The following is a 19,099-nucleotide window of genomic DNA, read 5'->3' as shown; positions in this document are numbered from 1 at the left end:
ATGCATCTTAAGCATTTATAACAGGCAAGTCACAGCAGTAGCTGACCTAGGTGCCAAAAATGGAAGACAATTTGGCAAAGCATGGTCTGTGCTCAGTGGAAGCTCATTACATCATGCAAGCACATTGTGGAATGGCACCGAGCCAAGAAGGATAGGAGAAGACAGATTTCTTGCACCCATTGAAGAGACTTTCAAATTAACAATGGTGTAGCTACAGTGAGATTGGTTGTCTTTTATTTATTTTAATATGAGTGCCAACTTCTAAAAGAGATTTTGGGTTAGACAGAGAAATCATCATTTATAATAAAAATGCCACATAATGTTGCGTACAATTGCCAAATCACAGCACAGTATGTTATCAACATTCCTGTACGGTTCAGCTGCAAAATATTTTTCATGGGGCTCTCTGTGCTGGCAGTCTGAATGAAAGTAATAGATTGTAGCTGTCTGCATGACTTCATCCTCACCCTTAACATTTCTGGTTAGGATAAGCAAAGGAGGAAGAATGGTTTAAAATGTAGGAGTGAATTAGGAATGTTCTTCAGACCATTCCCCACTATATTTATCATCATTAAGGAATGAGCCAGAAGAGTTAAGAGAATATGGTCCTAGCTAAGAACAGTAGGCTGCTTATGTTGAAAAAAAAAAAGAAGAAAAAATATTACTCCTGCAAGACAGTAGATCCCTTTACCCTTAGGTTCCCATTGCCTTAATCCAATTTTTTAAAACTGGTACAAGAAACTCCATTGAGATCAATTACACTGGCATAATACTGTAGTAATACTCAGTCATATACACCAAGAAACAGTCGAGTTTACAATAATTAAATAACAATCATCACCTCAGAGTGATTATAAAAATCACACTAACACAACTTCAAGAAAATATACCACCACTGTTCCAACAATGCAAAGACAATGAAAATGTCAATTTCACTTTTAGTCAAGTTTATTTTATGTATTAATTATGTTTAAATGTTTACACTGAACAAAAAAAGCACTGGACTTGGAAAGCTAAACAATGATCAATATATTTACAGCTTCTAAAAATGATGCCAAGATAATTATATCATAATCCAAACAAATTATAACAGTATATGATATTTAAGTGCTCTGGGAACTCTGTTAATAACAAGTCTCCCATCATAACTCAAAGAAGCAAAAAGCCATGGGTCTGCTGAGGACCATTCCACTGCATATACACTGTCTTCATGTTCTTCATAGGTAGCTATTATGCTGTCCTGAAGGGGCTCTTTAGTCCTGGAATAAAAATAGTAAAAAGCAATGACTGTACCTGATTTATAAGGCACTATAAATGTCACAAACAAAGATATACAAGCCTTGATTTACTGTGCAGTAGTGGACTCTGTGGACACACCGTTATACTCATGCCAACCACTAATGCTTAGATTTTATAAAATGTAGCATGATCATGTCAATATTAAAATGGCCATTAGTAGAGAGTGGTGATTATCATTTTCATTACCTAAAATGTCAGTTATTCACAGTTCAAGGAAGTTCTAGGTCTCATGGAAGAAACAACATATTGCCTACTCTAAGCACCTCCATGTTTTTAAAAAATGTAATGTAAGCTACAGAGCATGACAAAAAAGCAAATCATTAAATATTTTTTTCCTCAGTTTAACATATGGTCTAACTCAAACTCACCTCTCTCAGATTTTTATCCTTTTATTTTTTTGTTTGTTAAGTGAATTTTGAATCTGTCAAAACTAGTTTTATGGTTGAATGCATAATATAAAACCAGTTAAGAGACGGAACTTAATCCGACCCTGAGTGCCTTTTGATGCAGTGGGCCAGATCCTGCAGTCCTTACTCAGGCAAAGTTCCCATAGGAGTGCTGCGGAACTGGGCCCATAATCTCAAGAGCAGTGGAAGACAAAGGAAGGGAACACCATATTAACCTCTTCTCCTGTCCATTCCAGAGAAGTATAATATTGGCTCCAATGGAGAAGCTTTCTTGTTTTTTTACCTTATATGTCACCTAACACCTTTGAGCACATGGTAATTGAGTGTTAAGAGACAGATATGGTCATTTATACCACAAATGTTTAAAAATCGATGCACATAATTCTTTAATTTCCAAAGTACACAATATGAATTGATAGTATGATACTGGCAATGCACTCTCCTTTTCTTCCAATCCCTTTTTCTATCAGATGCTACTTCAGTATGTAATTCTGTGGGTTGGTGGGTATTGAATTTTCAGCGGATGACGTCAGATTTCTCTCCTGTCTGATGGAAATCAGTGAAGCTTTCAGAAGCATCCCCCTACTTCCCAGAAACAGATATTTTACAGCTGCCATCCTCCTACCAGAAGGATATGACAGGGAACACTATGAATGCCACACAATCACTTAACGGATACAGCTATGAGAGAAATGAAGTCTTGTTGGCTGCCTCTGCCCTTTTCCACCAGTCTCCCAGAGTTCAAAACATGAATCTCTACAACAACAAAAGTAAAAACAAATCTGATATTGAATTTGTATGGCTTGCAGGGCTGCACGTAGAATTAGTGCTGGTGCACCTAACCAGCCCAACAAGCTGTGAATTCAATAATTAATGCAACTCTCTAATAACTGCAGTGTGATTTCTGATGTTTGGTTTCAAGGACCATCATCTTTTACTTATACTATTTCAGGAAAACTACCATAAATGTCACAGAAGAGACGGCATACAGCTTATTGGTTAACTGTGAAGAGTAGGATGTATGCTGCAGAGCTCCTGAAAGTGTACTTTGACACACTCCATCTAATAACAGATCTACTAAGCCCACAATGCACATTTCATCTCCTCTATAGTGTTTTCTGACTTCTTAAATGACATGGCTGGTTAAGAAAAAGTTGGTCATGTCCCCAGATAGCAATGTGCCTCACGCAATGCTCACCCACTTATCCAAAACTCCATTATTCCAAAGGTTTCAGATGCCTCTTTGGATAAGCAGGGGAGCAATGCATGGTGCATATTGCTGTCAAGGGACATGACCGACTTTCAGTTAACCAAGAGTCTCAGTTAACAAGAGGCTGGATAAAGAGGGATGGATACACTGCTAGTTTACACTATTTTCTGTATGCAAGATATGACTTTAGTGTATCAATTCAAATAATGTATTTTGTATAGTTTAATATAAAAAAGGGGGATTGTATGTTCAGGAAAGAATCTTGAATTAGCAGTTGAACTACCGTTCTGCATTTCACTTCAACTCTTCTATTTTGGAGCCTCATTTATTGTTCTTCCTTTGATGAATTTCCCATTAAGGATTAAAAGTAACCTGGTAGTATTCCTTAAGGAGAGCATATTATTAAAAATAATTCAGACATGAGCTCAGGACTAGATATGGTTGCATTTTACGTTTCTTCCTCCATAATGTAGGCCTGGTCCAGGGATATCTCTATTAAGAAGCTGAAGGAGGCATAACCTATGGATCTCTTACATAAAAGACTAGATACTATACAAGATATTCAGGCAAACATTGAACACAGGATGAAAATTACTGCAGGGACAGCACAAAAGGTCTAGTAGAAACTTACTTCCACTATTAACCTTTGAGATATTGTACATGCTCTGATGAAAGAAAGTAAGAAATTATCCTTTAAATTGTGCTACCCAGATAATTTTCCCAATGGGGATGCACCAGTATAGACAGTAGCAGAATAATGACCAATATATCTGAAATGTGGGGATGCCAACGAAAGAAGAAATCAAAACAAAAGAAGTTTGCTTTTCACATGAGAAATTTCTTGGTGACCGATCATTTTATCCCTTGCTTAGAGACATCCAAGTAAAATGTTTGCTGGATATCCCTGTGCCTTGTATTATTTTGGTAACCCAAGAATCCCAGAGGATATGCAATTTGATACTGTAAAGCTTGGCTTGTTACAGAGCTTCAGTTTCAGAATCCTAAAACAGAGTTGACAATCAGTTTTACGCAGACTGAGAAACAGCTGAGACTACCATATATCAAATATTGTTTGGGTCACCTAGTAAGACTTAGGCTGGGCCGGTTGGACAAAATTTACTTCAGCCAAGGAAATTGATGTTTTCATAGACAGTAAGCAAAGTGAGTGGTGAAGTGGTTCATCAAGAAAACCATAGATAAATCAAGATTTAGATACAATCTTCTATTTATCTAAGAGTATGTCTACATGTACAGAGCTGCAGCAGCACAGCTGTACCAATACAGCTGCCCCACTGCAGCACGGATGGCGAAGATGCTCTGTGCTGATGGGAAAGAGCTCTCCCGTTGGCATAAAAAACTCATCTCCGCAAGCGGCATAAGCTATGTCAGTGGGAGAAGCTTTCCTGCCGACAGTGCTGTGCACACAAATACTTATGTCGGTGTAACTTATGTTGCTCAGGGGGTAGAATATTCACCTCCCTGAGTAACATAAGTTTTGACAACATAGGCTGTAGTGTAGACATAGCCTAAAACTGTTCTTTAACTGTTTATATCAAAGTGTATTTAAAAATGTTTCTATATTTCATTATCTATTACAGCTTTATTATTCCCTGACATAGCAATAAACAGCATCGTGCTTCAGTCTGCAATTGTTGATTAACTCTTATGAGAATGTATAACTGCTTTGTTCAAAAGGTTTTTATGATTAAAAGGAATATTACCTGTGATATGGTTGATTTAGTACACCAGAGGTTTAGATCCCCAGCCTGCTGCTTTCTTGGAGGAGTAATTTGGCTCGATTATATTCTGGATTTATGTGTTTAAGAAACAAGGCAGCCATTATTTCTTCCGTGTAATAAATTTTCCTCAAAAAGTTGCTTTAGTGTCAACTTTTTAAAAACAACATTTTAAGAGCTTCTTCTGAGCACACATCTACTTGCCTAGCTGTTTATCTAGGTTCCTGTACTGCATCCATCACCGTCAAAATATGTATCTATCTATATCTATATCTATAACTTCTGCACAGCTTTGAGATCCGTGTTAGAGAGCTCTTTTTGTTATTCTATTTGTTTATCCTGACCGCCACTAGCTTCTCCCATGAAAGGAGGGGAACTTTCATTTGACTAAATAACTTTGAGGTTAACTGTATTACAATTTTGTAAGAGAAGCCTCTTTAGCTTTTGGATAATTGTTTTCATGTAGAGTGCTGTTACTTCAAATTACTGCCCATGCTAACAATCACTTAGGTGTGCAGTGCTAGCAATTCCATATTGTCATCAAAAACTTCAATAAAAAGAAAGCTTAAAAAACAAGCCATCAGAAATCATTAATTCTCCATCAGAACTAAAAAGTTAAATCTTGTTCAACCTAAAAATTGTTTAGAAATAAACCCAACCCAGTAGAGCGGCAACAGTATACAGCAGGGGTGCCCAAAGTGCAACCTGAAGGCCAAGCACGCCCCACAGAGTTCTAAAATGCACCCCACAGATACCCTCTCCCTGTTACTGCAGGGTAGAACTGATCAGCTGCAGGATTTTATTGCTGGTAAACTCAACCAACATGGTATTTTTGTTGCTCTGTTAAGGAAGATACAAGTCTTAGCAAATATTATGGCTGTGTGAATTTATCTGATTTTATAAAATTCCATTCAAATTTATATGCAAATAAGGGACAGCTTCAGTTTTCTGTAGATTTCCAATTTGGCCCTGATCATAGCCTATTCTGACAGCCTCAAAAATATAAACATATCAGCTGAATAATACTCCTAGTAGAGCTTATTTTTATTACTTGCATGGGAAAGGATCAATGATTGTTAACCATTCATGCAATAGAAAGACCGGTCATTTTCTCACATTGATAAAACCTCAATCTCTCCAACAGAAACACATCTTTAAAACATACAAAATCTGTATTTTAAAATAGACTGGCATTGGTTGTTAAATATGATATTTACTAACTTGAATGATGACATTAATAGGAAATAATTATACATTAGTTAAAGACAAAACAATGTAAGAATGGGAAATTGCTGTTTTGTTGGATTTGACCTAGTTTCTCAGACACCCTACCAACAAAGCCCCAACCACAGATTTTCTCACATAAGCAGCTTTAATTAAGTCACTTTGTTGAGTGATGCTACACTGTAATCTTAGGATTTCTGTGTCTCTGCCTCTTATGGGATTTCTCTCTGATGGAAGAACTGCTGAGTCATTGGTCTAGATTTGTATTGTTGGTGGAATTTTCTCTTCGGGGCAGGTGTATATATTCCCAGGAATAGAGGGTGGTTCTGGAGTCCTTTAAAGTGTATAATCAGAAGATGGATAAGTCTTTAAACAGAGAAGTCTCATCAAAGAGAAGATCCTCAACAGTATTCTGGACATCCTTGCATCATGATGGCAGTAGCTATTGCCCTGGAAGATATATGAGGTACATCTACAGCTGATTGCAGAGTGGTCCTGGCAATCATTTTGACTTCCTGTATTAAAGCCCAGAAAATCCTGCTGTGGGAGACAGTCAAAGTCTGCGAATTTTGAACAGTTCAGGAAGTCGTACTTAGTCAGTAGTGCTTGGTAACTGCCTATCCTGAACTGGAAGCTAGAAGAAGAAGAAAAGACCTTCCTTTCCAATAAGTCGAGACTTGCCTTCCTTATCACTCATGACAGATCAGAGGTGTTGCTGCCTAGATCTTTCTGAGGCAGCTTGCTCCTAATTCTTTAGTGGTCCAAAGTGAAAGAACAGAACTTCCACCCTCTTAGTGGGGATACAGTAGCATTCCTCTGCCCTCTTAAGGGTAGAGGGTGCAGGGAACTGAGGTATGCCAGACCACTCTAGCTGGCTCCAGGATGACTTCATTGACTTGCAGCATTATCTTGCAGAAGCTGGAGGACTGAAGCAAGAACTTGTGTTGAGGATCCTGAATCTCCTCAAGAGTTATCTGCAGCTCTCCTGTAATTCTGCACAAGAATTCCTGGAATTGCTCGTAGTCAACAGGAGAGGATGGAGACATCTGAGTCACTACTTCATCTGTTGACAAAGGTGGCAATCTTGTTGGATCTGGTGGAACTGCTGTATCCGGTGTGTACTCTTCCTCCTCAGAAGGCTCCGGGGTCACCTCTAGTCATCCCCTCAAAAGGAAGGGAAAAGGTGACTCCCTAGCAGACTGGAGCAACTCTGTGGGATGATACTGATCCCATGGTCCCCAGTATGGCCAACCAGATGGGTTGAGTGGGGATAGTGGTGGTCCCCAAGGCACAGGGTACCAATAGTTCCAAGGCATTTGAGAGGGAGGTTGGGCCCAAACTGGCCCAGGTCTTCTGACCAGGAAGCGTGTCTTGGAGGACAAGTGCTTAACGATTCATTGGACTTTTCAAAACCTCCTTATGAGGAGAAAACTGATTCCAGTGCCAATGGCAGTATTGATGGGCTGCTGGAAGGAAATCATAGCCTGAAGATGTAATGGGAGAAACTTCTTCCACAGGCAGACTCCCCTGGTGGAGTCATAACCTCTCTCAAAAGAGAGGGAAGATGAAGGAGTGGGAGACTCTGGGACTGGGAGAAAGAAGATGTTTTCAGGACGAGTGTGGGCCTCAGCTTTTCCTGAAGCAAGAGAGCTCCTGTCTGCCTGAACTGCCAGAGCCACTGTAGAGGCAGTCTGTGCCACAGCCTTTGATGACGAAGATGGAACTGCAGGTGCTGGCAGATCCTGAGATTTGTGTTTCGGAGGAACCAGCACCACCCGATCACATCCGGTGCTGATGAAGCCCTACACTTGTGGGCTTTCTTATCATGCCTCTGAGATTTAGAATGTATTAAGTTCTCTTGTGCTGAGCTAGTGCTTGGTGGATCTGACTTCTTCAAAGCCAGTCTGGAAGAAGACAGCCTCATGCTTATGAGAATGCTCCATGCTCTCCGGACAAGACCCCGCAAGGGATCTGTGACAGCTGACTTCTTCACTCCTGATTTGGACCTCATGGCAGGAGGCGTACCCCTTGCTGAGTCAGGCCAATATGCAGGAGGGATCCCTGGCCTGGATGCAATTGAAGCACTGGGAGGGAGTGGGAGAAGCGGGGACGGGTGTGCTCTGGTGAGGAGGTGGAGTGAGAGTGAGAAGAGGTGGGTCTGGAGTGGAGTGGCGATGGGAAGAGGCAGGCCTTGAGTATCCCCCAGCAAAGTCAGCACCTGTTCTTCTGGGAGGAAGCTGCTGCTGCGCAAGGTGCTTCCTAGCGTCCTTGCCTGCCTCACTGCCTGCAGCAGGCTGTGCCTGTGTGGGGTAAACCAGGGGCACCTCCCAACCACAGTACAGTACAGTATATAATGCCTTTTGTCTGCCCCCAAAAAATTTCCTTGGAACCTAACCCCCCGCATTTACATTAAATCTTCTGGGAAAATTGGATTAGTTTAACATCGTTTCACTTAAAGTTGCATTTTTCAGGAACATAATTACAACGTTAAGTGAGGAGTTACTGCAGTTATTAGAAACCAGTTTAAAACTTGCATCTGTATACAGAAGTTTCTGACTACCATTGTCAGATAGGTTAATCATTATCAAGAAAGGAAGCACAAAAATGAAGTTATGAGAAAGCTCGATGAAAACAGTCTATATTCCACTGGTTCTGGGGGTTACTGATGGCACTCTTGTGCTGTGAGCATGGGGTGCCCTATAAGAACAGGAAAATATTCCATTCCATCACTGTGCAAGTCATTTGTGATGTGGTTAACTTCTTCTAGTGGCCAATGTAAAATATGTATCAAGTTTCCCATATTTGTTTGGCATATTATTGGTTTCACCATTCCTTGCTCAATACACTGTGTGGTACTGGAGCCAGGCTGTATGTCAAAGGTTGACAGAAATTAGAACATCTCTAGATAAACTAATAAATGCCTGGTGTCAGAATACTGCTCAGATACCCCTGCTTAGCTGCACCTTGTTTGTCTTAACCCTCCTCCTACTCAGGATGCAGTTTTTATTTACACTGTATTTTCTGGATTCCAATCCACAGGGAACTGCAGAGTCTACCTTACTGTGGGAATTATGGGCCAATGCAGAGACCACACACAGAATCACACAGCACACTGTGGTTACAGAGTTGTGCTCTAGGTACATGGACAATACTTATTTACTACTAAGCTCTGGGCAACTTTCCAGATTAAACCTTTTCCAGCCACTTGAATTGCCAGTGGCTCCTGAAGATATTCTTTACAATCAGTATTCAATGAGTAGTGTGGGGTACATCTTCCTTTCTTGGTATGGAAAAACAACTGTTCCTTTGGCAGAACAAGTGAGACTAGTAGCTCAACATCAGCTGGAGCAAACGGGGGGACATTCTTGTGACTTGCATTTATTGTTCAATATAGATAGATGTATATAGCTCAGAGGTGCATGCAGCATAACTGAATAACTGTCTGATCTTATTTTTGTAACCCTTTCCCTTTCTCACTCCCATCTAACCCTATTGTTCATTAACAACATCAACAACAACGAAAACAAAGATCAGGGCAGGAACCATACCGTTCTATTTTCACTATAAAGCACCCAGCTCATTCTTGTATATTAACATAAATTGAGTGACAAAGAGTCCTATGGCAACTTATAGACTAACAGACATCTTGGAGCATAAGCTTTCGTGGGTGAATACCCACTTTGTCAGACATATCTGACGAAGTGGGTATTCACCCACGAAAGCTCATGCTCCAAGACATCTGTTAGTCTACAAGGTGCCACAGGATTCTTTGTTGCTTTTTACAGATCCAGACTAACACGGCTACCCCTCTGATACCTGACATAAATGAAGAACACTTGTGTGGACACAAACACTAGAAGTGTTCATGCCTGCAAAGAAGAGGCACATATATATGTATGAGCAAAAAATGTGCAGATTGAGGATGAGCGTTTTTTCCCCTCAAGTTTTAGGCTGCCAAAGTACTTTTCCAAATAAAAAGCAAGTGCATTTTAGTGTACACAATGTTTTCAAGTAATACTGTTTTTAATCAAGTAAATTATGATGTGTCTAGCCTCTTTACACACCCAAGTGGAGTAAATATACATTTACAAATGCTCACCATGATGTGTATTATTCCTTACCTTCAGTTGAAAATAACTTTTAAAAAATCAAAAATCCTAAATATATAGGCACATTAAGGTATCATTTTCTAGTAGAGCCCATCAGCTATATTAAGATGGAAAATAATGTTGGCAATATACTTTCATTCTTCTTTTCATGATTGTGTTAAACTTCCCAAAAGATTATTAAGGAAGAAGAAATTATGAGGAAATTTGATGAAAAGCAGAAGACTTTCAACTCGTATGTAAAACATTTTATTAAATGTGGGCTCAGGACCCAACTCAAAACCCACTGAGGTTAGTGGAAGTCTTTCCATTGACTTAATGGGCTTTGGGTCAGGCGTTCAGTGTCTCATCCCACTTACACCAGTGATCTTAAAGCAACTCTGCCATTTAGTTTTAGAAGTGTGGATCCCATCCAAGACTCTAGTAGATTAAATTGAAAAATACAACATACCTGAAAGGTGTGTATACAAAAATCCTAAAGTCGGTAAAAAATACAGCATGTTAGTCCTTCAAATAAAAAATACCTCATACAACAAATGTTTGTGTGAAAATCAATATATTTCATACTTCTCCTCTTGATGGTGGTCCTCTTGGTCACTAAGCTCATCATCATCTACCAGATGTCCAAAGGGCTCAGAAGAAATTGATACCATGTTAGACAGAATGATTCTGCTGTCACTGCTGCCTGAAAGGACTAACTGGTCATGAGAATGATTGTATCGTACATTCCATACCCTATAAAATGAAAATAATTTAAGAAGTATGACAAGAGTCTATTCCACAGAGTCAGTCAATAAATATACTGCACTGTTTAAATACACTATTTCAATTTAAATGTGAACAAATAGTTTAAGAGTAATCTAATCTGTAAAATGGGTTATGCTCTAGAAATTATTTTGGGGAAGTTCTATGGCCTGTGCTATACAGGAGGTCAGATTAGATGATCATAATGGTCCTTTCTGGCCTTAGAATCTATAAGCATGGGTAGAATCTGACACTCTCATTCTAGAGATTGTTTTTTGCTGTCTTCATTTGGGTCATAAACTTCCATGTAATTTGATTTTCCGGGGCCATATCTTTACAGGTAGGGAGGTTAGGGTGAAGGGACCAAACCCTAATATAACTCCCCAAGAGTAAATGTCTGCTTATGGTTCAATATATCAAATAGACAGTCTAAAAATACTAAATACAGTAAGGTACTCTAAAAGCAAAATATGGATTCGAAATAAACTTCTACATTAACCAAGATCTCACAACATTATCACAGTGAACTGTTAAAATAGACCCTAAATCAAAAGGATTGGATTTTGCTAGTGTTTATATTTTATGAATTAGGTTAATACCAATTGCTTTATATTTTCTTTTGTTCTATTTTTAGTTTTCATCTTCTCAACAAGTAAAAATATTGCTTCTGTTAATTTGCGTCTTCAAGCTACTGCCAAAGTGGCTGCAGGGTCCAGATTTAAGGTGCAAGTGATTCTGCAGCCCAAATCCCAATATAACTACAAAAGTATCAATACATAAGCATTCAAAAATGGAATGGTTAATCTCTTTAGTAATTTTTTTAAACTTGCCCTGGCCCCTTCATATTGTATAGAGGGGCCAGAATGGTGTAAAGGGGCGCTCTGGCTAAGGGAGAGTACTGCCCCAGGGCACAGACTGATCTAAGGATCCCCCTGCCTGTGCTGGCTCAAGGGGTGTGAGGAGCAATTTCAGGGTGTGGGCTGCAGCATGTAGCACTGTAGAGATGCTGGGCAATGCAGCTGTCATAAGGCAGCCCAGGGAGGATGCTGTAACTGAGATAGCCCTATGGCTGTGTAAATTATGTCAGGGGCCGCAAAGCAACCCAGAACTCAGAATGAAGAGATGTCTTAAAAGACACCTGAATCCCTTCTCCCTGTGTTCTGCCTCTTAGAAAATATAGTCCAGAATCTCACCCTTCATACAGCTGAAAATACCTTAGTAGAAATTAGACTAACATTCCCCAACCCTTAATTTATGAATTATACAAGAAACAGTCACATATTAAAACCATTCCTCGATGCAGAAAAATGATGAATCACAATAGCATAAACACAGCTAGTTTGCATTGTTTTTAAACAGTAAAATAATTAGCAGAATAAATTACATAAACCGTCCACCCACAAAACAGCATGCAGATAATTTATTCTACCAGTGGGAATGCTCCTCTAGTGTCTTCACTGGCTCAGTGACATTTCTAGTATCCCAGAATTTCACTTTGCAGTCATCTCCGCAACTAGCCAGGTAGTACTGTTTATTGGGATTAAAGTCAAGGTCCCGTACCAGCTGTCCATGTGCATTTTCTATGTAATAGATCTGTCTGTAAAACACACATTAAAAATTAAATGTACTATGAAAGCTAAGTGCAATCTACTCATAAAAATCTATTTCTCTAGTAACTTGGTTAATCCTTTGGCACTGACAGACCTAGACCACATCTATATTATAATTAGGGTGACCAGATGTCCTGATTTTATAGGGACAGTCCTGATATTTGGGGTTTTGTCTTATATAGGCACCTATTACCTCCTACCCCATCCCGATTTTTCACATTTGCTGTCTGGTCACCCTAATTATAATCTTTGGTTGACACAAATTACGTCAGCATACAGCCTTTGAGTCTGTACTTCGCTTGTGGGCATGCACACTTGGCTGTTTGCTTTGGGGTGGCACGTACTCACCAGGAGTGGTTGTGTCAATGCAAAGTGCAGTGCACCATGTGTAGATATCCCAGTGTGCCATACACCTTTGTACAGAGCAATATCTTTTGGGATATTTTCACAATGTTTTATGGGATAGAAGTGACTCGGCCAGGGATCTCTGAGAGCTAAGGGTCAACTTCTCAGTATGCAACTTTCTCTGCCCCATAATGCTAAACATATCCCATAATTTTTGCACCTTTTTAAAACTACCTATAAATGCCATGGCACTTTTCAGTGTTTGCCACCTCTGATAGAAGCCTGCAGAGTTCTGCACTGTTCTCATTAATACTGCAATGATCCACTGGTATTTACAGAGCTGCAGGAAGTACCGCAACAATAGGAGACATGACAATTCTTCGAGGACAGTTTACTAAGAGACATAATGAAAAACAATTCAAGATTGTTGGTAGTACTCATGGAACAGGTGCAACAGTGAAGTGCTGCTTCTGGGCCTGAGAAACAAGTACTGGCTGGTGGGATTGCATCATAATGCAAGTTTGGGATGATCAGCAGTGACTCAAGAATCTTCAGATATGAAACATCACATTCCTGGATCTGTGTGCCAAGCTCACCCCAGCCCTCCAGTGCAGAGAAACCAGACTGAGAGCTGCACTGGCAGTGGTGAAGTGAGTGAGGACTGCACTGTAAAAGCTTGCAATTCCAGACTGCTATCACTCTGTGGGAAATCATTTTGGGGTTGGAAAATCCACAGTGGGGGCTACAATCATGCAAGTGTATAGAGCCATTTAATAGTCTCCTCCTATGCAGGACTGTGACTCTTGGCAATATGAAGGACATAGTAGATGGATTTGCAGCAATGGGGTTTCTGAACTGTGATAGGGTGATAGATGGCAGGTATATCCCTATTTTGGCACCAGCCCATGTTGCCACAGAGTGCATCAACGGAAAAGGGCTATGTTTCTGTGTAGACTGTCGGTCCTTCATCAGTTAAGACTGAGCCGATCACAGTGCGTCTTCCAATCTTCTCTTGCTCCGGCCATCCTTTGTCATGCTTGTCCATATCTCGTTAAGAAATCATCCCACCTCTTTGGAGGCCGACCGCGTGGCATGTTTCTATAGTTATGCAGTATTGGCAGCTCATTGGGTATGCTTTCTCGATATTAATGGGGGCTGGTCAGGGAAGGTGCATGATGCTCGCATCTTTAAGGACTGTTCAGAAAGCTGCAAGCAGGGACATTCTTTCCATTGGTAATACTGAAATGTCAAATGCTAACTTTCTTCACCCTCTCCCCCATTCTATTCTCTTTCCCCTATCATCTGAACATATGTCAGGATTACCTCAATCTTAAAAGACCCTCCCCTTGACCACACTTATTCCTTCAACTACTGTCCCATCTTCTTCCTTCCCCTTTCTTCCAATCTTATTGCAGTTTATTCTCACTGTCTGGACTTCCTCTGATTTAATTTTCTTTTGGAATCCACACATTCTGGTTTCTATCTTTTCAGCTTGACATACACTGCTCTTATTACAATTACCAATGACCTCCTCCTGCCCTAGTGTGAAGGTCTGTTATTTTCTGTTCTTTTCTTCATGTGTTTAACACTTTCAACATCATTTTCTACCCACTCTAGGGGTTTCTTGACAGTATTCTCCTGCTTCTATTCTAGCCCTTGTTCAGTATCTCCCTCCTCCATTTTCCCATTCTCTGCACATTTTTATCCTTGGTTCCCTCGTCTTTACTTCTTTTTCCTTAGTTATGGCTGAATTCATCTACTCTTATGGCTTCCATTCCTACTTCTGTCTACTTATAGGAGCTTTCTGTAAACCAGCTAGTCTGGCTCCCTTGTTGTGAAGAACCTGCTTTTCTCCCCCCAACGCTAGTCAGTTATGCTCTGTTCAAGCTCAGAAGCTCCGTGGGTCTGAAGAGTCCCTCCTGCAGAATTTGGTAGTTTAAAGAACAGATTCCATGTAAGAATCCTGGGGTACAGCTTAGTCCCGTGAGCTCCTAAACTCTGCAGAGTAGGAGCTTCAGACAAATCTTGGGGAATGTCAGAGTTGTGGTTCAATACGACTATACACCAACAGGTCCACATGCATTTGGTGTAACATTTTCGTACATGTATAATAAAACATAGGTAGCTGGGGCAGAATAGTTATATTCCAGGAAATAAAGCGACTTTACATATTTAGTAGACAAATCAGACTAGCCTCTTTCTAGAGATACTACAGTCTCTTTAGTTCAGAGTTATTCTTGTTTGTATTTTTTTTCATGTAGATTGCAAATAGTTAATTGTCTGATGCCCACTGCTCTTCAAACTGGTTTTGGGACTGTCTAATCTGAGCTATGACTTTTTCTATAGCTTGTATTTTGTTTAGACAAGCTGTAATTGTGAAGTTTGCTTTTTGTAAACCACACTGTAGCATTTTTCTTTCCGCTACTGTTAATAACCTGAATAAATATTTTTCACTGGTGTTTGCTAGGATACTTCATTAAACACAATGTTCGGAAGATTTCTCCATTAGGACTAGTAAGTAAGAATGTGAAACTTAGATGTATTGTGTGCATGGTCTTTATCACTTTAACTTTCCTTTTTAGAAACATACTTAGGTTTTAAGCTCAAGTGTGAATACAACATGCTGAAATGAAATAATTACAGAAAACAAAGGAAGAGCCCAAAAAAATCCTACTTTGCCCTTCAACATTACCTCCTATACGTTTGTATTAAAGCCAGCCTTATTTTAAATATGAAGCTAGATTTCTGCATGTCCTCTTACAGAACAATGAAAATGACAAGATGCTAGAAGTACAAGAAGAAATGGCTTTTAATGACTGTATATATGTCTAGTTAGCTTTACTTTATGAAATTAAATAAACCTTTTTAGCTTGGGAAACATGGGGACTTACTGCTGCACCCTGGGCTTGCAGGAGCCATAGAACAAAATTGGAAATCATCCCCTCTTTAAGGCAACACAAGTTATTACAAGACATCCATTTTCTCAGTTTAGTGATAAATTATTGTATGCTAAGGGGATAAATGGTATCTTAAAAAAGCTTGCAGAGCCTTCTGTTGTTATGGCAACAGATGTGCACATCACTACTTCTTTGCCTATCAAAATCACAAATAGAGCAGGTAGAGTCTCTAACTTGGTATATTTGCAGCATTTTATTTGTCTTGGTTCACTTTTTTTAAATTAAAGTCCATAATTGTGTGGAACTAGTATGTTACAATCTTAGATACAGTAGTTACTAAAATAGTAAAAATAAAAGGTAAACTTACCTTCAAAGATTAAATTACCTTTAATCATCATACTATGAAGGTAACAGTACACCACCAGTACTCTGATTTAAACAAACATTGATTTTCATGGTGAATTACAAAACAGCTCTAATTTAAGTAACACTTATATTGTGTATTGAAAAATCACCTTGGGATTAGTGCATATTTCAAAGACACTCAATACGCAAGGTAGATTTGAAGCTTAGAAAAAAACCAAGAGTAAACCCTTTACTTGAAAGCTCTGGATACACCAATGATGCATTCCATTTACAATTGTTTATCCAGTCATATCTTTTCTACTCTGTTTTTCAAAAAACAAGTCAAAAGTGATTAAAATTAACCTCCAATGGAGAGTCTATTCTTTAAGAACAAGAGAGAAAATTTTATTGTTACCTCATACTTCGTGTATCCCATCCTCGAATGGCAGTATCATTGGCTGTTGCAACCTGTGTACAATTGTGGTGTGGACTCCATCGTCCGGAAGTAAATTTTAATTGCCCTTTTCCTTCTAATGCAGCAGAATTGGATAGCTGTGCATTAAAAAAAATGGGGTATTTACAAATAAGGCTGAAGTTAAAATAAGTGGAGGCACAGTGGAAAAATTGCAAGCTGACCTATTGCTTCAAGTGCAAGAAATTAGGGTAGAGATGCTAGGATAATAATGGGGACAAAATAAATATATACATACATACATACATAAAGAGTAAGTATGTAAAAAACTCAGACCAGTAAGTTTGTTTTCTAGCCTATACAATATGAAGTAATTTATATAAGTGTAAGTTACTCAGTGGACAATGGATATAAAGATCATTTTCTAACCTTCTTTACATTTCCAAAGAAAATTAAATTGTTTCATATAATTTGTTGAAGCTTTGTTATCAGGGACATGAGACGATCTACACAGTTTTGTACCTTAATAGCCCTCATAGAATTATGAGTTTCAAAGACAGAAACTATCTTGAATGTCCAAAAGTCTTCCTAGTTTTTAAGGACAGGTTTGAGTGTATTAAAGTATGAAACATCTGGCCAATTTATCATGATTCTGTCCCACGTCACCAAAATATCAAGAAGGAATCAGACATCTCATTTTCTGCTTCAAGCTCTGGCTTCTCAAAGGCCGAACTGGAAAAAGGAGAAGGAAGATAACCCATTTTCACGCCAAAATGAAAATGAAGCCAAGTTGCCTAAAACAAACATACACTATACTTGTTCACTATGTAAAACACTTAATCTAGAGGTTATCTTTCTAAAGTGGAAGGAGACTGCTGCAGAATTAATAGACTAACAGTGAGATTGAATGGAACCGGAAGTGTGGCTTCCATTGCATCAACTCAGCATCAATAATATGGTCCAGCAGCAAGAGCACCAAGTGAGAACAATGAGTCCTGTTTTATTTCTAGATCTGTCATTGACAATTGTGTAACCTTGAAAAGTCCCTTGAGTTCTGTTCCTCAGTTTCCCCACTTGGAAGATCGATGTAATGATTATGATTGCTCTTTATAATTACATCAGAGGGATAAAAAACAGGGAGGGTAAAGAGCTAATTAAACTAAAAGGCAGCACTGGCACAAGAACAAACAGATATAAACTGGCCATAAACAAGTCTAGGCTAGAGATTAGAAGAAGGTTACTAATCAGCAGAGGAGTAAGGTTCTGGAACAACCTTCAACAAAAGTAATGGGGGACAACTAGTTTCAAAATTATGCTTGATAAATTTAAAAATTGTGTCACATTTCAGGGTAACTGCACCTGTATTCCCCCCTCCACAGCCCCTAGCGAGCATCAACTTAAGGTTTCTGTCTCCCTCATTCCTGACTAGGACTTCAAGGTAACACGGCTCCCTGTTTTATACTGCAATATCCCCAGCAAAGCAGTCTATCTAAAGCAGTGATTCTCAAACTTTTGTACTGGTGACCCCTTTAACATAGCAAGCCTCTGAGTGTGACCCCCCCTTATAAATTCAAAACACTTTTAAATAAATGTAACACCATTATTAATGCTAGAGGCAAAGCAGGGTCCGGGGTGGAAGCTGACAGCTTGCGACTCCCCATGTAATAACTTCATGACCCCTGAGGGGTCCCGACCCCCAGTTTGAGAATCCTTGATCTAAAGGCCAGCACCTGGGCTTTGCTTTCTCTTCAGGGACTCTAAACAGTATATTGCTAGCAGTTACAAGTTATCACACAGCTTTTTTCTAAGCAAGCACATTTAATCTTAAGGTAAAAGCATTACAAAGAAAACATAAAAACAATAGGAGTTCATATACACATGCTAGCAGCTTACCAGAGATTGCACATGAGTCTTATAGGTCTCTAGTAGGTCAAAGTCTTTCCAACCCTTCTGCAAGGGTTGGAACTTCTTAGGACAGAAGGTCTTGTCCTGTCCTCTTGCTGGATTAGGAAGAAGGCTCTGACTGAGTTTAAACCTAGCCTTTTTACATCAAAAAGTCCTTTCTCTGCCAGTTGATCTCTGGAAAACACAGCTTGAACCAATATACAGAAGCCTTCCCAGGGGTTGGTACCTCTTTAGAGGTTTGTCACAGGATGCTTCTTCGGTTACCCAGTAGGCAGTGCTGTCTAACTTGTTTTTGTAGTCTCCTAGTCACAAACACAGAGTCCATTTCTTTTCCATCACGTATATACCTTTAATTCTCAGTTTCCAAACATGACAGGATGTAGCTCAGGTGTACAGCAGCAGGAGCCTTTCGCACAGCTTTTCTCCTCGATACAGCTTACTCTCTCCAATTTGTCCACATCTTTCCACATCTTTAATGAAATGTGGTGCTCAGAACTGGACACAATACTGCAGTTGAGGCCTAATCAGCGCAGACTAGTGAGGAAGTATTACTTATTGTGTCTTGCTTACAACACTTCTGCTAATACATCCCAGAATAATGTTCACTTTTTTGGCAACAGTGTTACACTGTTCACTCATATTTAGCTTGTCGTCCACTACAACCCCCAAATCTCTTTCTGCAGTACTCCTTCCTAGGCAGTCATTTCCCATTTTGTATGTGTGCAACTGATTGTTCCTTCCTAAATGGAGTATTTTGCATTTGTCCTTATTGAATTTCATCCTATTTACTTCACATCATTTCTCCAGTTTGTACAGAGCATTTTGAATTTTAATCCTATCCTCCAAAGCACTTGCAACC

At 39.4% G+C, this 19,099-nt stretch overlaps 1 protein-coding gene across 3 annotated transcripts in view; it reads right to left on the bottom strand.

Annotated features, from left to right (window-relative positions):
* Positions 1-208: 208 nt before the first annotated feature.
* EIPR1 (EARP complex and GARP complex interacting protein 1) overlaps positions 209-19,099 on the bottom strand; it is a 208,845-nt gene continuing 189,954 nt past the window's right edge. For all 3 annotated transcript variants that reach the window (XM_032791087.2, XM_075063693.1, XM_075063694.1), the window contains 4 exons: positions 16,339-16,475; positions 12,156-12,323; positions 10,550-10,717; positions 209-1,259 (listed from right to left, as the gene is read on the bottom strand). In XM_032791087.2, the coding sequence (XP_032646978.1) occupies positions 1,085-1,259; positions 10,550-10,717; positions 12,156-12,323; positions 16,339-16,475 (648 nt within the window). In that variant the 3' untranslated portion in view covers positions 209-1,084. The remainder of the gene's footprint in view (positions 1,260-10,549; positions 10,718-12,155; positions 12,324-16,338; positions 16,476-19,099) is intronic.

This window comes from Chelonoidis abingdonii, chromosome 3, assembly GCF_003597395.2.
Source record: "Chelonoidis abingdonii isolate Lonesome George chromosome 3, CheloAbing_2.0, whole genome shotgun sequence".
Lineage (NCBI taxonomy): Eukaryota > Metazoa > Chordata > Testudines > Testudinidae > Chelonoidis > Chelonoidis abingdonii.
The sequence above is the reverse complement of the archived record's forward strand: the minus strand, read 5'-3'. Positions and strand labels throughout refer to the sequence as shown.